The sequence below is a fragment of the Pygocentrus nattereri genome, chromosome 25 (assembly GCF_015220715.1).
Source record: "Pygocentrus nattereri isolate fPygNat1 chromosome 25, fPygNat1.pri, whole genome shotgun sequence".
In the NCBI taxonomy this organism is placed as follows: Eukaryota; Metazoa; Chordata; class Actinopteri; order Characiformes; family Serrasalmidae; genus Pygocentrus; species Pygocentrus nattereri.
Genome location: NC_051235.1, coordinates 8888951 through 8905968, shown reverse-complemented (window position 1 = coordinate 8905968; position 17018 = coordinate 8888951). Strand labels below are relative to the sequence as shown.

The following is a 17018-nucleotide window of genomic DNA, read 5'->3' as shown; positions in this document are numbered from 1 at the left end:
GAAGGACACATTTCACCCGGGACATAATCTGTGCGACCTGCTGCCCTCTGGTAAACGCTTTAGGTCCATCCCCTCCCGGACAAACGGACTCAAAAACAGCTTTTACCCCAGAGCCGTACGGGAACTGAACACTTCCAAACACACACACTGACAAAGACTTTCTATAGTACACTGCGCTCAGTAGAACCGACTGAACACCACTACTGCTCTTTACTGACACTAATTTCATAGGACACTGTACACTGTTCCAGTGCTCCACTACTGCTCTTTACAGGCGCTGTCCAAGAAATGTGCAAGTACAACTGCTACCTCACCTGTCTATTGTCTATTGACTGTTTTACAATATATAGTTTTATAGTCTTTTTTTTCCCTCAAATCTGCACTTTATATATTTTAGCCTTATGTTTAGATTTTTTAGCCTTATGTTTAAATTGTTTTGTATGTAGGAAGTGCCATTGGATTGCTGCTCAATTTCGTTGTACACTGTGCAATGACAATAAGTGCATCTTATCTTATCTTATTTAACAGTTCTTGGGATGAAGGTTTGTAGCCTAGCTAGATGTTGCGCCCTTCCTGTCTTAGCCACCTGTTGCAGGAACCTACTATGACTTCATTTACCAGAGCTCAATAGCTAGTGGTCCACTTTAGGAACAAAAAGATATGTTAGCCACTCCCAATAACATCAAAGCTTACAGGGTTTTCTTGCAGTTGAACTTTAAAAATGATGCACAATGCACACACACAACACACAATACAAAGACAACCATATTGAGGTTATGTGACCTTCAAACGTTGGACACGATATTTCTGTGATTTCCCAATCATAAGATAAAAACCTCAGACATCAACTGTAAAATGTAATTAGATCTCGAAAATGACCATTAGACAGATTGTTCTCCATTTTAGCACTTTGCACCACTCTAGATGAGCAAAGTGATCTGCTTTTCTGCAGGCGGCTCTTGTTCTTCAAAATAAACCATGTAGGGCTGAATTCTGTCTGCTGTGTGGGTCATCTCTAGCATTATTGGTGGGGTCACTGTCCCTGCCACTGGCAACAGGTTGTTTACGTTGCCTGGGAGATGCCACTGTCAGTCACTTTGTGATCTGACACACCCACACAGTTCTGAACAGGTAGCTGCTCTGTAGTTTAGTTTAGTAAACAAAACCCTCAAATTATTATTTTGACAAAACCTACCTTTCCTTCTAATGAGGACATTTTGGTGAACTTGAAGTTGAACATTTCAAAATACTGACAAATATTTGGCAGATAGCTGTTTTTTTTTTCATAGATTTTGCCTAATTCGTTTGAGATGTAAACAAAGTTGTTCCGTGTGGTTTGATGTTAAAAGGTTTATTGTAGAGAAACGTACCTGCTCAGATTTTTTTTAACGTTAACAAAACTTTTGCAGATTTTTGTTTGCTACCAAATTGAGAGGTAGCGGTGAACAGCAAGCGTTTCTCAGAAATGCTCAAAAGAAGGCAAGGTGAAGCCTTTATTTAGTAAAGCTAAATGACATTCTTTATTACCTTTCCTCCGTCTCACCCCTACATTCATTAAAGTAGAGGAAATTAAAGGATGACTTCATTTGTCCTCCTTCACATTCTCTCTCTCTCTCTCTCTCTCTCTCTCTGTAAATTCTCTGTCTCTCTCTCTCCCACGTCTGCTCCTCCAGTCTCTGCTAATTAGTAGCACTTCACTCCTACAGTGTAAACATCAGCTTCCCGACACCAGTTACATGTCTTCGTTGTTTGTGTTTATTTGGCCTTACAGAGGGAACAGTGTGCAGACTGAGGGAGTTCAGCTTGAGAGAGAGAGAGAGCATTTAGAACGTCTCAAAACTAAATACTTTTCAACATTATAACGTGCCAAAAAAAACAGTTCTGTGACTTTCATAGGTTAAATAGGTTAACACTGAGTGATGTATTCAGCGTATAGGTGAATCAAGTTGGGCAAGCTCATATGAATTACATAGATGGGGAATACTTCTCATTTTCTTTTTAATTTTTACAGCAAAGGGACCCAGGACATTATTAAGCATAAACTATTGGAGCAATATATACGTTACCAAGATAACACTATTGTTATGTAAGCAGCTAACTGGTAAACGTAAAGTGGAGAGGATGTAGTTGGATATAACAATGGATATAACATAACACATTATAATGTCCCATAACAAAACAGCATTGCATGAATTTACCTACATGAATACACACTGGTAAACAAATACACTCATACATAAACACTCATTAGGAAATGCCAGTATAAAATAAATATAAATGCATGTAAAAGAAAGAGGAGAAACCTAAAATCAATCACATTTCTGCCTTTGGTAGAACAAAATAATAATATATTTCTGAAATACTCATCTCTCTAAAATAATTTATAAATTGTTCCCAGGCTTTTTAGGAAAAAACAGGCTTCTATCTAACCTCAGCGTTTATTTTTTCCAGCTCAAAGGCGTGCTGCACATTCCAAACTCACTGGTGATTTGATGGTGGAGTTGCTGACATACAACTCCAGTCATCTAGCCAAAAATGTAATGAGCACTGTAGTGGTAGTAGAGTGGTCAGCCTAGTACTTTCTAGGAAAACACCAAATAAGAGTAGAAAAGCACCTTCCTGTCATGTCTGAAATAGGTTAAATATGTGACCTTACACAAATTAAACAAAAGTTGTAGCCCCTTATGCTCCTTGGAATCAACAGTGGTTCCAAAACACACTTTGTCATATTCTTCATAACTTTCATATTTCATAAGCTACATTCAAAAGGTGGGTGTCGTATGAGATCTGTAACTGTCTTCTTTCCAGTCAAATAGATGGGTGATGTAATTTTAAACGAATTTTAAATGTTTTTCCACAAATCTGGGCTATAAACGATAAACAGATGGATGAAAGATTTTTGGCTTTCAGCAGTAAATTTTAAGAATGTAGCAATATGTGTATGACCATAATGCGCATTTTCTTTTAATTTGAGGGCAGCTTTTACAAAAAATTTGCATTTCTTTTATGCAGTTAATTCCTTACGATTTGGTCATATAAATACAGATGGACAAACCAAAATATACCCTAAAGCATGAGAGGTTAACCCCTGTTTTTTTAGCTTTGAATTTTATGATGTGTTGTATTTCTGTAGAGTTTTCGTAGAGTTATCTTCATTCAAGACAGTCAGTACATACAACGACGATCTTCATTTTCTGAATCGATCTGCAAGTATAGTTGGAACCCAATTTTTGCAAGTTCAGTCTGCATATTACAGCTATGAAACCTGACTTTTCAACATTACTGTTGCATTTGCCAATCACAGTTTACTGATGAACAGCTTTCATACATCCTTTAAGTGTCACTTTTTACATAGCCAAGCCACATGATACAGCATGTTTAGCATTAAAGGCACAGTTAGAAAGCAGTTGACAGACAGTAACGACTGTGCAATAGCTTTGTGTTGTTAAACTAGTAGGGCAGCTATTTTGATATCCAATTATTGATGTTGATTAATCAGCTTAAATATGGTCTGTAATAAACTGAAGAGCTGTAACAATAAAATGTTTGAGAATGTTCTGACAAACTGAGGTGTTGTTCACCAAGAGCCATATGAAAAAAAAAACCACATGGCACTTGTTTAACCTGCCTTTAATTTTTTATTCAGTAAGTCTCAAGCAATAGCTAAAATATATAGATATAATAATAAATGTGTAGATTGACTTTATAGCTGTTCAGGTTGCTCTATTGTTACCATTTTAACATGTAATTTCACTGTATGAGCCAAGTGCGAAGAGGTTTCCAGGACGAATGGATGACATTTTTTTCCATGTGAAAAGTATGTTTACAAAATGAGTTCATAAACCAGTTATATAAGTATATATAAGTATATAACTATAACAGTATAGTTAGATAATGCTACATGAACTTCAGTGATTTATTTTATTGTCAGTGTTATCAGTAATGTTGATTAATTCTATAAGCCATACCTACTACACTTAGTATCAGTATCAGAGTGAAAATTCTTGTATTGTGACGGCTCTATTTGGATGTCTAGAAGGCAAACATTTTCCAGGCCTCTGAAATGAGCAGTGCATTCAAATTTGTAGTGCTGAATGTGATTATGGTTGCCAGCCTGTGTGTATGCGCATGATGTGTATGTGCTGCAGCATTGGTGTACAGTTAGAATGCTAGCAGCATCTAGTCATTTAGCGTGAAGCAGGAGGGGCAGGGTGAGAGCAGGCAGAGTGGGAGGGGTTCTGTTCCATTTCTATTGCCATTTCTGATTTCCACCAAATTTACACAAATTGCATTATGGGGCGGCTGGTTTCTGAATCTCATTCTGCACCCTGATTGGATTTGATAGGTTGCTGCAACAACACAGTCCAGCTGCTCCCTCAGGCTCAGCTACAGTGTACACACACACACACATACACGCACATACATCACACTCACAGAAAGACTGCAGGCAGTAGCTCTGTACATCCAGTACTGTAAACTGCATCTCTGCTTTTATGATGGATCTCCCCATTAGGACAGTCACTGTTAGTGGTAATCAGGTAATGTACTGATTACTTACTTACTCGCTTGGAGGTTTTGTCCTAGAGAGTGATTTAAAACTGCACTATGTAAGTTTTCTAGACCTCTCTAAACATTTCATAGCATCGGTTGTGCTTCAGGTCCCATGCCCGGCTCGAGAGAAGTCAAAACTAGGTGAAGGACAAGTGAATTTTCTACTGTTGTCATCATATCTTCATCAGTATAGTGTTGATTCTGCATTTGAGACCTAAACATTGGGCCAGGTCTTCATTTTGACTTGATGTTAATATGTAGAGACATATGATCTGAAAAACACCTGCAAAATCCAATCCAACGCTTCTGACGTTTAAATGATTATTTGAGGCTTTAAATGGTAGATATAAAACACACAGTACACCGTAACTGACACCAAGTGCTTCAATGCACAAAAGAAAAAAAGGCTTCAGTAGTCCTTCAAATAAATGTACATGAAGGATAGATGACCCTGTTCAGAAAGCAGTACAAATTTTGACCTCTTAGGAACAGTCCAGCACTGGTGGTCTTTTTTGACACAGTGTGATATGACAAGCTAAACTGTTACACATACAGTACTTGTACGTCAGAGACCCACAATTCATTTGTTTAAATTCCAGTTAAAACTGAGCAGATTAGATCAGATATTACGTAGTCCACTTGCATAATGAAGGTGAAAGTTACTTGAAAATTAATGAAGTAGCAGCAGTTTCCAAAACTATAAAACACTAAATGCTGAAAAAAGTCAAGTAGACAATATATTTAGTTGTATTGTTCTGTTAAATATGTTTTCTGTCTTTTACTTGAATTTTTAAGTGAATTTCTTGTACTTAATGACTGGAAAGGGTGACATATGCACAGTACTGTATTTTAGAGTAAGTGGTCACTAAACACTGAAGACTTTTCTTATCCCTAAGACTAAGAGAATAAACCCAGCAGATTCATAAGGTATCTGTTAATCAAATAATCTTTTTTTAATGTACAGGGTGAGTCAAAAGTCACAGGAAACCATTTTACTTATTTTTTATGCTGCCACAAGCCTCCGTGATGCGGTTCTGAAGGTGGTGTTTGTTGCGGATTTTCTCAGCATAGACAATTTGTTTGAGATGACCACAGAGATAAAAGTCGATAATAAAATAAAAAATAATATAAAATAAAACCTGTCCTGAGTGGAATAGACCTTATTAAAAGAAATGAAATATAACAGATATGATAGAAAAACACATTGGATGTGTCTACCACACTTTTTTCTTCTTTTTTTTTTGAATAATTGACAATCCTACCACCTCCATGTATCTGGATATTTGATTGTGTGCAGAAAAGCAGACATGTAATGTGGATTTAAAGTTTTGGACAGATGGCACGGAGGTGAAACTCTGCCAGCGCCCTGTTGCCCAGTCGATCTTTTGGCCTACTGTTCCCATAGTAACTCGCTCTCTCTCTCTCTGGCAGCATCAATACACACCCTGGTCCTTCTCCTACACACAAGCACAATCTGATCTCTTCACTTTCCATCTTAACTGTTCATGATACCTGTTGGCATCCACTGTAACCATGGCGACAGATTAGAAAAACGTTTAACCCAGGATTATATCTTAATTAAAATCGGCCAGTCCGTTAATCTTTGCTATTTGATTTCTGCAAAACCATTTGGGTTTTATGGTTTACAGAGTAATATGGCAGATGAAATATAATATGGCAGTCCTGTTGTTTCCTCTATTATTTTTTTTCCTTGTTTTTTGTCTTTTCTCCATTCTGATTGGTTGTCTTATGTCCCTTCTCTTTTCTGACTTTCTCCATACAGATTGATTTGTTTCATCCTTCCGTTTAATTGATTGTTGCTCTCTCCCACAGCTCACACCCCTGATAACAGTTTCCTGGGCTTTGTGGTGGAGCAGCACCTGAACGCCAGCGACATCCGGCACATTGATGACATCAAGCGACAGAACCAGTCGCTCGTCTATGGGAAAGTTGATAACTTCTGGAAGGTATGATTGCTTCAGCTTTCCTGTAATGTACACTTCCGTTCAAAACTTTCAAGTGGTGCCGTTGTCTAAGCAGTTGCCTTATTAGGAGATTGAACATTTGATCAATGGTCTGCAGTCCAAAACAGCATGATTGCCCTCGCTCTCTGTGGGTGGGAAGTATCCTTCTTCATTTAAACCCAGTTCTAGCCATTGTGGGTGGCTGTTATCTGGTGTAACAGAATTTAATGTTCTCCTGCAAGCACATTGAACAGCCAAATGACATTGCAGCCATTCAGATGCAGTGGTACTTCATGCCTCTCAAAAGAAGCACATGCTGGCCTTCATCCTTCCAGCTGGGTAGAACTAGACCTAGCTAGTGAATTGGATTCTGCTCAGTTTTTGGAAAAAATCGAATAAAATCACCAATATACATGTATAAAAAGGAGTGTGATAATAGTATTCAAGTTTGTAGAGGTTTTCTAATTGGTATAAAACTGTAAAAATGTAAATTGTACAGAATGTTGTACAGAACAATTACAGAAATTGTAATACTCCATGTTGTATCCTTAATGATTAACAAAGCTGTAGATGATTTCCTAATAATTGTAAAAGCTGCATAATATTAATCATGTTATCAGTAATGTAGATCAATTCAGTTTATTACTTATCATATAAAAATTGAGCATCTTAATCTTAAAAGCATCTTAAAAAATCACCAGGAGACTAGTTTATAATATTTAGAGATGCACTGTATTAGTTATTATTGATTAAAAAAACTAAAATATGAATATTCCAAACTTTCAAGTGGTTGTGTATGATCCTCTATTAGCTCCTTTGCTAGCTATTAGTATTAATTATAACCGCAAATTTTATTGATATAGCAATTTTTATATAAAAAAAGCAAATACTAAAACTGACCTAGATAAACATGCCTAAAATAAAAGTGGTGACAGAAAAAAAATTACAGTAAATAGGTTAATATAAATATAAAAAGTATGAACACAAAAAGCCCTCTTTTTAAAGTGGTAAGTGAAACATGGAGATTAGATTGTCTTAAGACAAGATAGTTTACCAGGAATTTAGAGACGTATATGGTAATGTAAAAAGTAAAAATGTCCCCAAATGCTTTACAGTGTAAAAATGAAAGTTACAAAGAAAGAAACAATTAAAAATAGTCAAACATGCATCAAAGTCAAGCAAATGTTTTGTTCCAGATCTTTGTGTCATAAAAACAAAATCTGCTTCACCGCTAAAAGTTTCTAAGTGGAATCTGCAGGAGGCTAGTGCTCGTTTTAGTTGTAATTTGTTGGTGGTGTTCTGTAAGCAATGCTTTAAATTAGTCAAGATGAGGAAAACAAAATTCTAACTACTTACTTTATCTGTAATTTTGTCCATGGTCATGTTGTTTTGCTAGTTGTTTTCTCTTGCTTACCAACAGAAATGATCATCATCTGAGAAATGTGTGTTCAGCAATAGCAGGTCAGGAAGAAACCATGTGTGAAAGCACAGCCCATTTCTTTCGCTTTGATCCCTCTCATGTGGAAAACCATAAAAACAGTGCTGTGGAAAAGCATTTGCTCAAACTGTCCTTTAAGAACTTTCTCAGTAGTTCCACCACATTCTTTGTCAGTGTAGTTTCACTGGTCTCCAGCTTGTCTTTGACGCATTTCTCCATTGTGAGCTCATGCCTGGTGAAGCCATTAGGACCCACACAGGTCTTTGCTTCTCCGCGTGTGTGAATATTGAGTCTGAGAGAGTCCATACCTGCCAAGGTCAGTGGCCAGTTGGAGAAATTCAACGCAAGACAACGCAGGTTTCAGCTTTCAAATGGAAAGTGTTGGTCAGACCCTTGAAATGATTGCATTGTCTCTGCAGATGGAGCTCCTACTGAAAGGGAGCTGAAATGGAGAGTGGAGCACAGAGGCTTGCTGTACGAGCACACACGGGCTGTGATAACACATGAAAACCAAATCTTTCTCACACCCGTGCTCACATTTGTTTGAACGCACCCACAACGACACACACACACACAAGCCCGCTGCAATGCTCAGTCCCTCCGAGAATGATAAACTCCTCCGCTTACACACCCCTCTGCCAAAGGATTTTTTGGCAAGTTTGGAATCGAAAGTGTGTTTTTGCCAAATACTCCAAAGCAAAGGCCCTTCCCTGCACATGGAGGCTAAACTGGCCTCATGCACTGTAGTCAGAGTCTTTGTGGTTTTACCGTAGTGTAACAAATTACATTTTTTTATTATAGTATTTACTACATCATGACAGAACACCCATGGCCAGAGTGTTTCCATGGTGTAACAGAAGTGCTTTCAACAGTTTATGATTGTGTAACAGAAGATAAAAGGCCTCACTCTGTCTTTCGATGCCATGGGGAAATGAAGCCCCAGGGGAGTCAGTGTCAGCCAGCACAACTCCAGGGTTTGGGATTTTGCTGCAAGTTTTGATCTGGTCGGAGTTTCATTATAGGTTGTTCAGCCTGAAACAGGTGTTGGGTTAGTGCCAGAGGCTCTCTGTGATGTGTTGCTGAGAGGTAGAACTGCCACCTTACAATACAAAGCAGATGCCTTCTGATTGTGTGTGTGTGTGTGTGTGTGTGTGTGTGTGTGTGTGTGTGTGTGTGTGTGTGTGTGTTTGAACATTTTCAGTAAGTGTAGCTAACCTGTAGAACATCAACCCCCCCCCCCCACCCCCCCAAGTCTGTTAGGTTTAGAAAATCCACATTACATACAGTATATAATATGTCTACATTTATGTACGACCAAGATCTCTTTGTATCGTTCCATTTATGGTATTGTAAGATTGCAAAAATGGAAAAAATGTCTGTTGTGGTGTAAAAAAAATACCCAGCCTCCAGAAGGAGTTTTGCCAGTTTATTAGATGAAACCGCTGGACAAAACAATTTTTATGATAATGAAGGAAATATGAAAAATAGAAATCAAGAAAGAAAAATCATGCTAAATATGAAAAGTTGAACAAAAGTGAAATAAAAGGAAAAAAAATAGGCTTGACAGCCTTTAGGGCGCCTATCACCCCAGAATTGAGAGAGCCATCAATCTGTCCATCCTTTCCGTGGCCTTTTCCCTCCCAAAAAGAACAGAGGTCTGTGTCTTCTCCAAAACCACACACCCTCCCTCGCTCTCTAATTTTATAATCCCCATCAGGCAGACCCTCATCGCCAGTAAGCGTCGAAATGTCAATTGAAGTGATGGTCACCCCTCTAATCTATGCGTGCGTAGGTTTTGCACATAGGTATGTGTGCGCGTGAGGGTGTGTGTCTGGGTGTCTGTGTGTGTGCATGGGTGTGTGCATGGGTGTGTGCATGGGTGTGTGCATGGGTGTGTGCATGTGTGTGTGCATGTGCGTGTCTGTGTGTCTGTGTATGTTTGAGGGTCTGTGTGGGTGTGGGTGTGTGTATGTGTATGTGCATCTGTGTGTGTGTGTGTGTGTGTGTGTGTGCATAAGGGTGTATGTGTGGATCCTGACTCTGATAGCTTCCCTCGAGCCAGACAACCTTGACCACAACATAGTTAAGCTCTAGGCACAAAAGAACATCTACACAGTGGCACATTTTAAACTAGCTTTTGTAATGATTATATTTCTGATTCTTTTTAATGCCATTAAATAACCTATAGGTTATTAACCTATAGGTTAAAAGCCTTTAACCCTGTCCATTTGTATAGATAAGTGTATCTTACAGTGTCAGAAGTCACATAAGCACGTTTCTTTGAGATTACTTCACAACACAACATAGCTCGTTTCCAAGCATGCAAGTTTGCATGCAGTTTACACAGTACTGATTTTTTGATTTAGAAGCTCCCTTTACCTGTCAGTTACGTTAGCCTTGTGGCTTCAGTGCAAAACTAAAGAAGCAGGCTTTGGACGTCAATCCTGTCTTGGCTGATTGACTACATATAGGATAAATGGAAAAACTGTAAATTTCATGTTTTAGCCAAAATATCACATTAAATATAAAACAAACTGCAGCAGCCACATAGCTTTAGCACTGTGCTGTCAGTTTCTTCTGCTCGTCTGCTGAGAACTTTTAGTCAGCTGGCTATAGCCACATATTGACATCACCCTTTCAATTACTCATCTCACTACCCTGAGTCCGACTCAGACAGACAGACAGACAGAGACACTGAAATTGCAAGGTCTTTCAATAAGAGGTTTCCATAGAAACAAAGTTGAGTGCCGACCCGGAATTAGGAAGTGCTGTTCTCTCCAGGAGGCGTGGGTGTATAAAAGAGAGGTGAGGGAGTGAGTGTGTGTGTGTGTCTGTGTGTGTGTGTCTGTGTGTGTCTGTGTGTGTCTGTGTGTGTCTGTGTGTGTCTGTGTGAGTGAGAGTGAGCGCACAGGGTCATCTGGCCGTAGATCAGAGGATATGTCTGCAGGCTTTTGAAATGCTAATAAAGGCTGTCAGCGGCCGCAGTCAAACACACACATACACGCGCACTCACACTGAGCTGTCTGTGGTGCTAACAGACAGGCTTTCATACACCTTTTTTTCACTCTCTCTCTTTCTCTCTCTCTCTCGGTCACTTCAATTAAGTACATAATTGCACATTTTTCAGATGTTTTTGAAGAGATTAGATATAACATAATCCACTCGCATAAGGAAGAACAAAGTCGAAGGGAAATGTAAAACAAAAAAAAATTCAAATGTTAAAAGATACAGAGAACATGGGGCTCCTAATAACTGTGTGAGACCTGATAGACAACTAAAACAGCCCTCAGAAAAACCCCACTTCAAGCTTTCATCTTTGATAGAGAGAACATCTGAAGAAATTCACAGGCATTTCTGTCCATCCTTCTACTGTGAGATGACGGCTCAGCACTGGTTCTGAAAGGATGTGCAGCTGTGCAGAAGCCCTTACTGAGAGAAGAAAATACACAAATCCAAGCTTTTGGTCTTCTCAGAACAAAGCACTTGAGAGCCTGATTGTATGTGTTTGGGATTACTTGAAGAAAAGTATCAGAAAGTGCAATCAGCTTCTAAGACTGAACTTCAGTAATATGGAGTTGAGTAATATCCTTGAAGATGTCCTAGAAAAACTCAAAGCGGGTTTTGCAAAAAGAAAGGCAGACAGACTAAATGTCTACGTTATGTTCATCCAAGGCTTTGGTGTAATTTTCTGTCTTTATATTTGAATAACTTGAGATATGAATAACTTGTACTTTTGACTGGAAATGATCTCAATTAAGGATGATCTCTGACTTTTGCACAGTATTGTATCTATATCTTTCGATCTGACCTACCAGTATTGTTAACACATATGAAAATAAGGATTTAAAATACTGAACACTGAACCGTGCACACACACACATCCTTGCTCAGTATGCAGCTCATGGCGCAGTTAATGCTGTCTGTCCCACTGCTGTTTTATGGGTCTATAAAACTGCTTTATTCCCTTTGATTAAACCTCCCTCCTGAGACTCGAATTCCATCAGTCTCTCGCTTCTGTGTACCTCACACACACACAGACACACACACGCACTCACACACAGTCATGATCAGGATTGGGGCTTTTCAGCTCAGCTTTGCTTGGATTTAACTGTGTCACTGCAGACAGTAGACCATACAGTCTCACAACAAATGCTGCATTTACTTGCAATGACAGAGTAGGGGTGACTAATAATGTTTTTGAGACCCTCACCAAACTGGTCCAGATAAATACAGATGCTCACTAACAGTTTGTCTATGTGTACTCTGTACAAGCATGTCTGCTCTACCATAGTAGGCCATGTGTCTGTGTGCTGAAAGCTCTGCGGTAGAGCTCATGACTCATAGCCACAAGCATTTTCTTATCAACACCTTTAGATAGAAGAAGGGCGCGCAAAAATAGAGCAACAGTCTGTAGGTTGTGCCGCTGTTGACCTTTCACAGTGGAAAGCCTGTTCCTACTATGTGTCTTACAGTGACAAAATAAATAACTTCTCCTACACTCTTCAGTAGAATGTTCACACTTGATGTACAGCTCCAACAGTCTGGCCCTTAGTGAAAGAGTCATGCTGGAGCTACAGTTGTCATCGACAGCTATCCAGTGGAAGATTGTACAACTTAAAATTAACAATGAAGGTCTAATAGTTTGAACACTATGTTCTGCAGCGGAAGAATGACACTGGAGATCCAGTTACGGTAGGTTCTTCTGCAATATAAGATTTACACTGTAGATCAGAACTCCCATCCTGGAGGGCCGCTGTCCAGTACAGTTTGTAGGTTCCCCTATCAGACACACCCACTAAACCTGCCATTTAGCATTTAAATACCAGTATGTGTGTTTGAGTATGTAAATCACCAAATTGTGCCAGACATTGGCCCTCCAGGACTGGAGTTCTGCACCCCTGCTGTAGATCCACTTTCTACAGTCTGGTCCACTGCAGCACATTCTCACTGGAAATGCAATTTCTGTAGCCTGTTTTGAGAAGAGTCACACTGGAGAAACAGTTTTGCAATAGAAGCCTTATATTTGAGGTCCAGTTCCTACAGTGAGTTTTACTCAGCCAAAAACACAATGACTGATTAATTAACTTGTTGAGGGGACAGCCCACCGGAAGATTCCCAACAGATGTCCACTTTCTACAGTCTGTTTTACAGAAATAGATTAACACTGGTGATTCAGTTCCAGCAGACTGGCCCACAGTAGTAGATTCACACCAGAGATCCAGTTCCACTCATCTGTCTGTTCTATTCTGAAGATGGTTTAAAGGACATGCATACTGCCACAAAGTAAATGATTCATAATGGAGATTATGTAGTGCTTCTTTTTTCAACATATGCAGACCTTCTGACTTTTGACTGCAGGACTAAAGGCCAATTTTTTACGAACGGTAAAACACACACAAAGTTTTGAAAATGCACACACGTGTATTAATGGTGTCTTTCACACCAGGTCCGAAACTGACGGCGTGCGCCACTATGTGAATTTTTAATTGTAATTTTTAATTTAACAGATGCGTTAAAATCAGGCTCTGTTTTCATTATTGTAGCCCAAACATACATGAGCGTTACAAGCAAACACTGCCTAATAATACAGAGGTTAAAGATCCACTACCATAAAATCGCATGTTTGTCTGAAAAAATTGTATTTGGTGTAAATTGGTTTTAACAGCCCAGTCCTGCCCCGGACTTGATTGGTATTGGCTCTCAGCCGATCCTGCTTAAAGTCGATCGGTCCCCAAAACACTGATTGGTGCACCTTTTCTTTCAGGTAGTATATCTAAGAATTTGTGTGTGTGGCAGATCACTACAGAGACTCAGCTAATCACCGGTTTCTATCTTCTTTCAAACTTTGAGCTAATGAAGGGAAAAGGGCCAACAATGTTTTTTTTTTTTTTTTTTTTTTTGCTTTGCATGTATTGATAACTTGTTACATCCATGGACTAATGCAATGCTCGTTGTCCATCAGACAGTGTTGACGAGCTCAGTCACCCCTTTTCGTAGAGCATGAGATAGAATTAATTCATTTTTCATAACATAATTACAGTTATATTACATCACCATGTAATAAATGCCATTTCTTAGATTAACATTCTGTGTCAACCAGTTGTTCTTAGATGAGCATGCCAGCCTAGGAGACGGCAGTAATACCTGACACAATGTCATGTAAAACACCTCAAAAAGAACATTATGAGCATGAGTACTGCCCCTTGTTACATGCAGTACTACAAGTCCTGCTAGTGTACATTGTCATGTAGTGTTAAAGTTGTTTCTGTGCAAAGGAGAGAAGTCAGGATGCAGACTAATGATCTTTATTGAGCGTACAAAGGCATCAAAACCAGTCTAGTGATCTTGACAGTGAGTGTCTAAGTGATGACAGTTCTAATAAACAGGCTTTTATACCTGGCATTTTCCTTGCAGCTATCTGTGCACTGTCACATACAGTAGACATTCAGGAAACACATGGTTGGTGATGGTTAAGTATTCCTGTTCTAGTTGAGTATTTGAAGTTGTTGTGTTCAGTCATTTGTGAGCTCTAGCAAAAAAGAAGTAAAGAAAGAAAATGAACCACAAACGAAAGCAGCTGGCAGATTCAAAGAGAGAAAGTCTATGCAGAGTTATAGGGTAGCTGTGGGCCCCAAAGCAGCCTAATAAAAAAAAAAATCCAACATAATATTTATCAGCAGCTGTTTCTCCCACTTAGTGTGCTTTCCAACATTCAATCTGTGTGTGACTGGGCATGACCATGGTTACCCTGCCACAAATCATGATCTCCAACCTTGGTCACTGCTCAGCTCGTTTGCATGGTCATCTTGGACAAGGGAGCGGTGGTTTGATGTGTCAGATGTTGTCATCTTAGGACTTTGACATGTTCTGTTTAATTTCAAATTAGAAAAACGAAAACAAAAAAATCAGAAACAGGAAAACCTCAGAAATACTAAGCATGATAATAGCTCAGCGACAGCTAAGAGCTATACAAAACATTCAGTTTCGACTTTCACAGAATGAGTGAATAAATTACAGGAAAATGTAGGTTTTTTTTTTCTTCAAAACGCTGAACACAATTTGTTTGTCTGCTTGTTTTTTTATTTTTAAATGCAGAACACTTGTCAAAAAGGCATTTAATAGTTAAATGATACTAGCAAGCAGTGACATTGTGCCGAATGCTTTCCACTTTAAAAAAGCAAAAGGAAAACAGAGAGTTTCTCCAAGTCGTTGAGAACTAGATTGGAGTGCTTTTGCACAGTTACACACAACATATAGATAGATAAGTATAAGAGCAATATAAAACGGATGAATTAACTGTAAGTGGAAGGAAGATCTTTTTTGCAGAAGGAACAAGAACAAGCAAACTTTTCTGGGGTACTTTCTATTTCAGGAAAGTGAAAGTAAAGTGAATGATTTATTGCATGATTCAGCAGCTGAAAGTTTGAGCTCTTCCACATATAATTCTCATATTTATAGCTCAGTTTCAGGAGCTTTTGGAGATTCTATTCCTTGTTACATTTGTGAAGACACAAGCTGCTACGTCCATGCCAACCAAGTTAGCTGCTTAGCTTTAGTTAGCCAGAATCTGCCGTGTTCTGTGGTGAGCAGAGCTGTTAAAATTTCAGCTAAACTAACACTAAGCAGCTCGTCTCTTTGCTAGCAGCCCTGTTTAACTTTCAGCATTTGTTAGAAAGATGGTTGAAATTGATTGAATAATGCCCTGAAAATTGTGAACTGTGTTCACTTATTTGGTGACCATGTGACGCCCATCACTGTAATATGTGGAGTTTGAAGGGCTTAAAAAAAGGGTTACTGCCCAACTCTAGTTAATGATATCAGGTCACATGTCTTTAAGTATGTCTTGTAGATTTTTAGAAATCAAGTTGTCAAAAATCTAAACTCCGGAGAGCGTTTTCAAAAACCTCCGTTTTCAGTTACCGTGTGGAGGAGAACAGTGCCAGGGTAATCTCTTATCAAAAAATGGCGACCTGGCGTAACAGACTGTAATCCTGGGATTATCAGAATTAGTGTGATTCGGGACACAACATCAGAAGAGAGGGTGTAAAACAGGAGCTACAGCAGAAATGCCTTAATACCTTCTTGTTCACTTAAAATCTCTTTATGATACCATTGTCGAATGCAAAATAGTGCCCTTTGTTTTGTTTTGTTTTTTTATCTGTCTTATACTTTCTTGTTAGCTTTTGTTATTAGTTATGATTTGTTTAGTGTCATTTGCTTTGGTTTACCCGAGTGTTGTTTTTTGCCAGTCTTTTCTCTCTGTGTTTGTATATTTGCCTATGGTTATTCCTGTTTACTTTTATCTCTGTCATTTTTGGCTGTATGTGTTTGCTTTATGACATATTTACATGTTTATTACTTGTGGGTTTTTGTTGTGTTTTCATTGCACGTGGTTTGTTGTTTACATGTACATTGTTTATTATATACTTGTGTAATTGTTTTCTTTGCTTGTGTCTTGCTTCTTGCATCTGTGTGGTTTATATAATGTACGTTTGCATTTGTGGAGCAGTGTTTCCCGTATATTGTTTTTCAGGTCAGGTTGTAGATCATTTGAAATGTGGCTGTGCTTTTGAAGTGTCATGAAACATGCACAGGCCTGAAGTAGTTTCATCATGTGGAGTTACTTTTAAAAAAAAGACAGTATACATGTGAACACACTGAGCTTTACATTCTCTACACATTTGTCTTCATGCAGTTGTGATTGATTAGGAGATTGATTGAGTTTATTTATGGTTGGTTAATAATCTCCAAGGAATCATGCATGAAATTTGCTAATTTTCTTCTTTTTTTGTTTCCTTTTCTCAGTAATAGCTTCTTGAAACGTTTTTTTTTCTTCAAGTTAGCACCGTGTTTGCTTGTATGTAACTTGTTGATCTCTATGTTGTGTTGTTTCTCTGTGTGCTAGGATAAGAAGAAGTATCTGGACATCATCCACTCATACATGGAGGTGCATGGCACAGTCCATGGCACCAGCACCGTCCACCTGCCCACATACGTCAAAAACCATGGCATCCTCAGTGGCCGAGACCTGCAATTTCTTCTGAGAGAGACTAAAGTAAGAACTC

At 38.7% G+C, this 17018-nt stretch overlaps 1 protein-coding gene across 1 annotated transcript in view; it reads left to right on the top strand.

The window, feature by feature from the left end:
• The window catches only part of mgat5 (alpha-1,6-mannosylglycoprotein 6-beta-N-acetylglucosaminyltransferase), a 155065-nt gene that overhangs the window by 119290 nt on the left and 18757 nt on the right, over window positions 1-17018 (top strand). The window contains exons 11-12 of the mRNA XM_017694627.2: window positions 6385-6518; window positions 16859-17008. Coding sequence (XP_017550116.1) covers window positions 6385-6518; window positions 16859-17008 — 284 coding nt within the window. The remainder of the gene's footprint in view (window positions 1-6384; window positions 6519-16858; window positions 17009-17018) is intronic.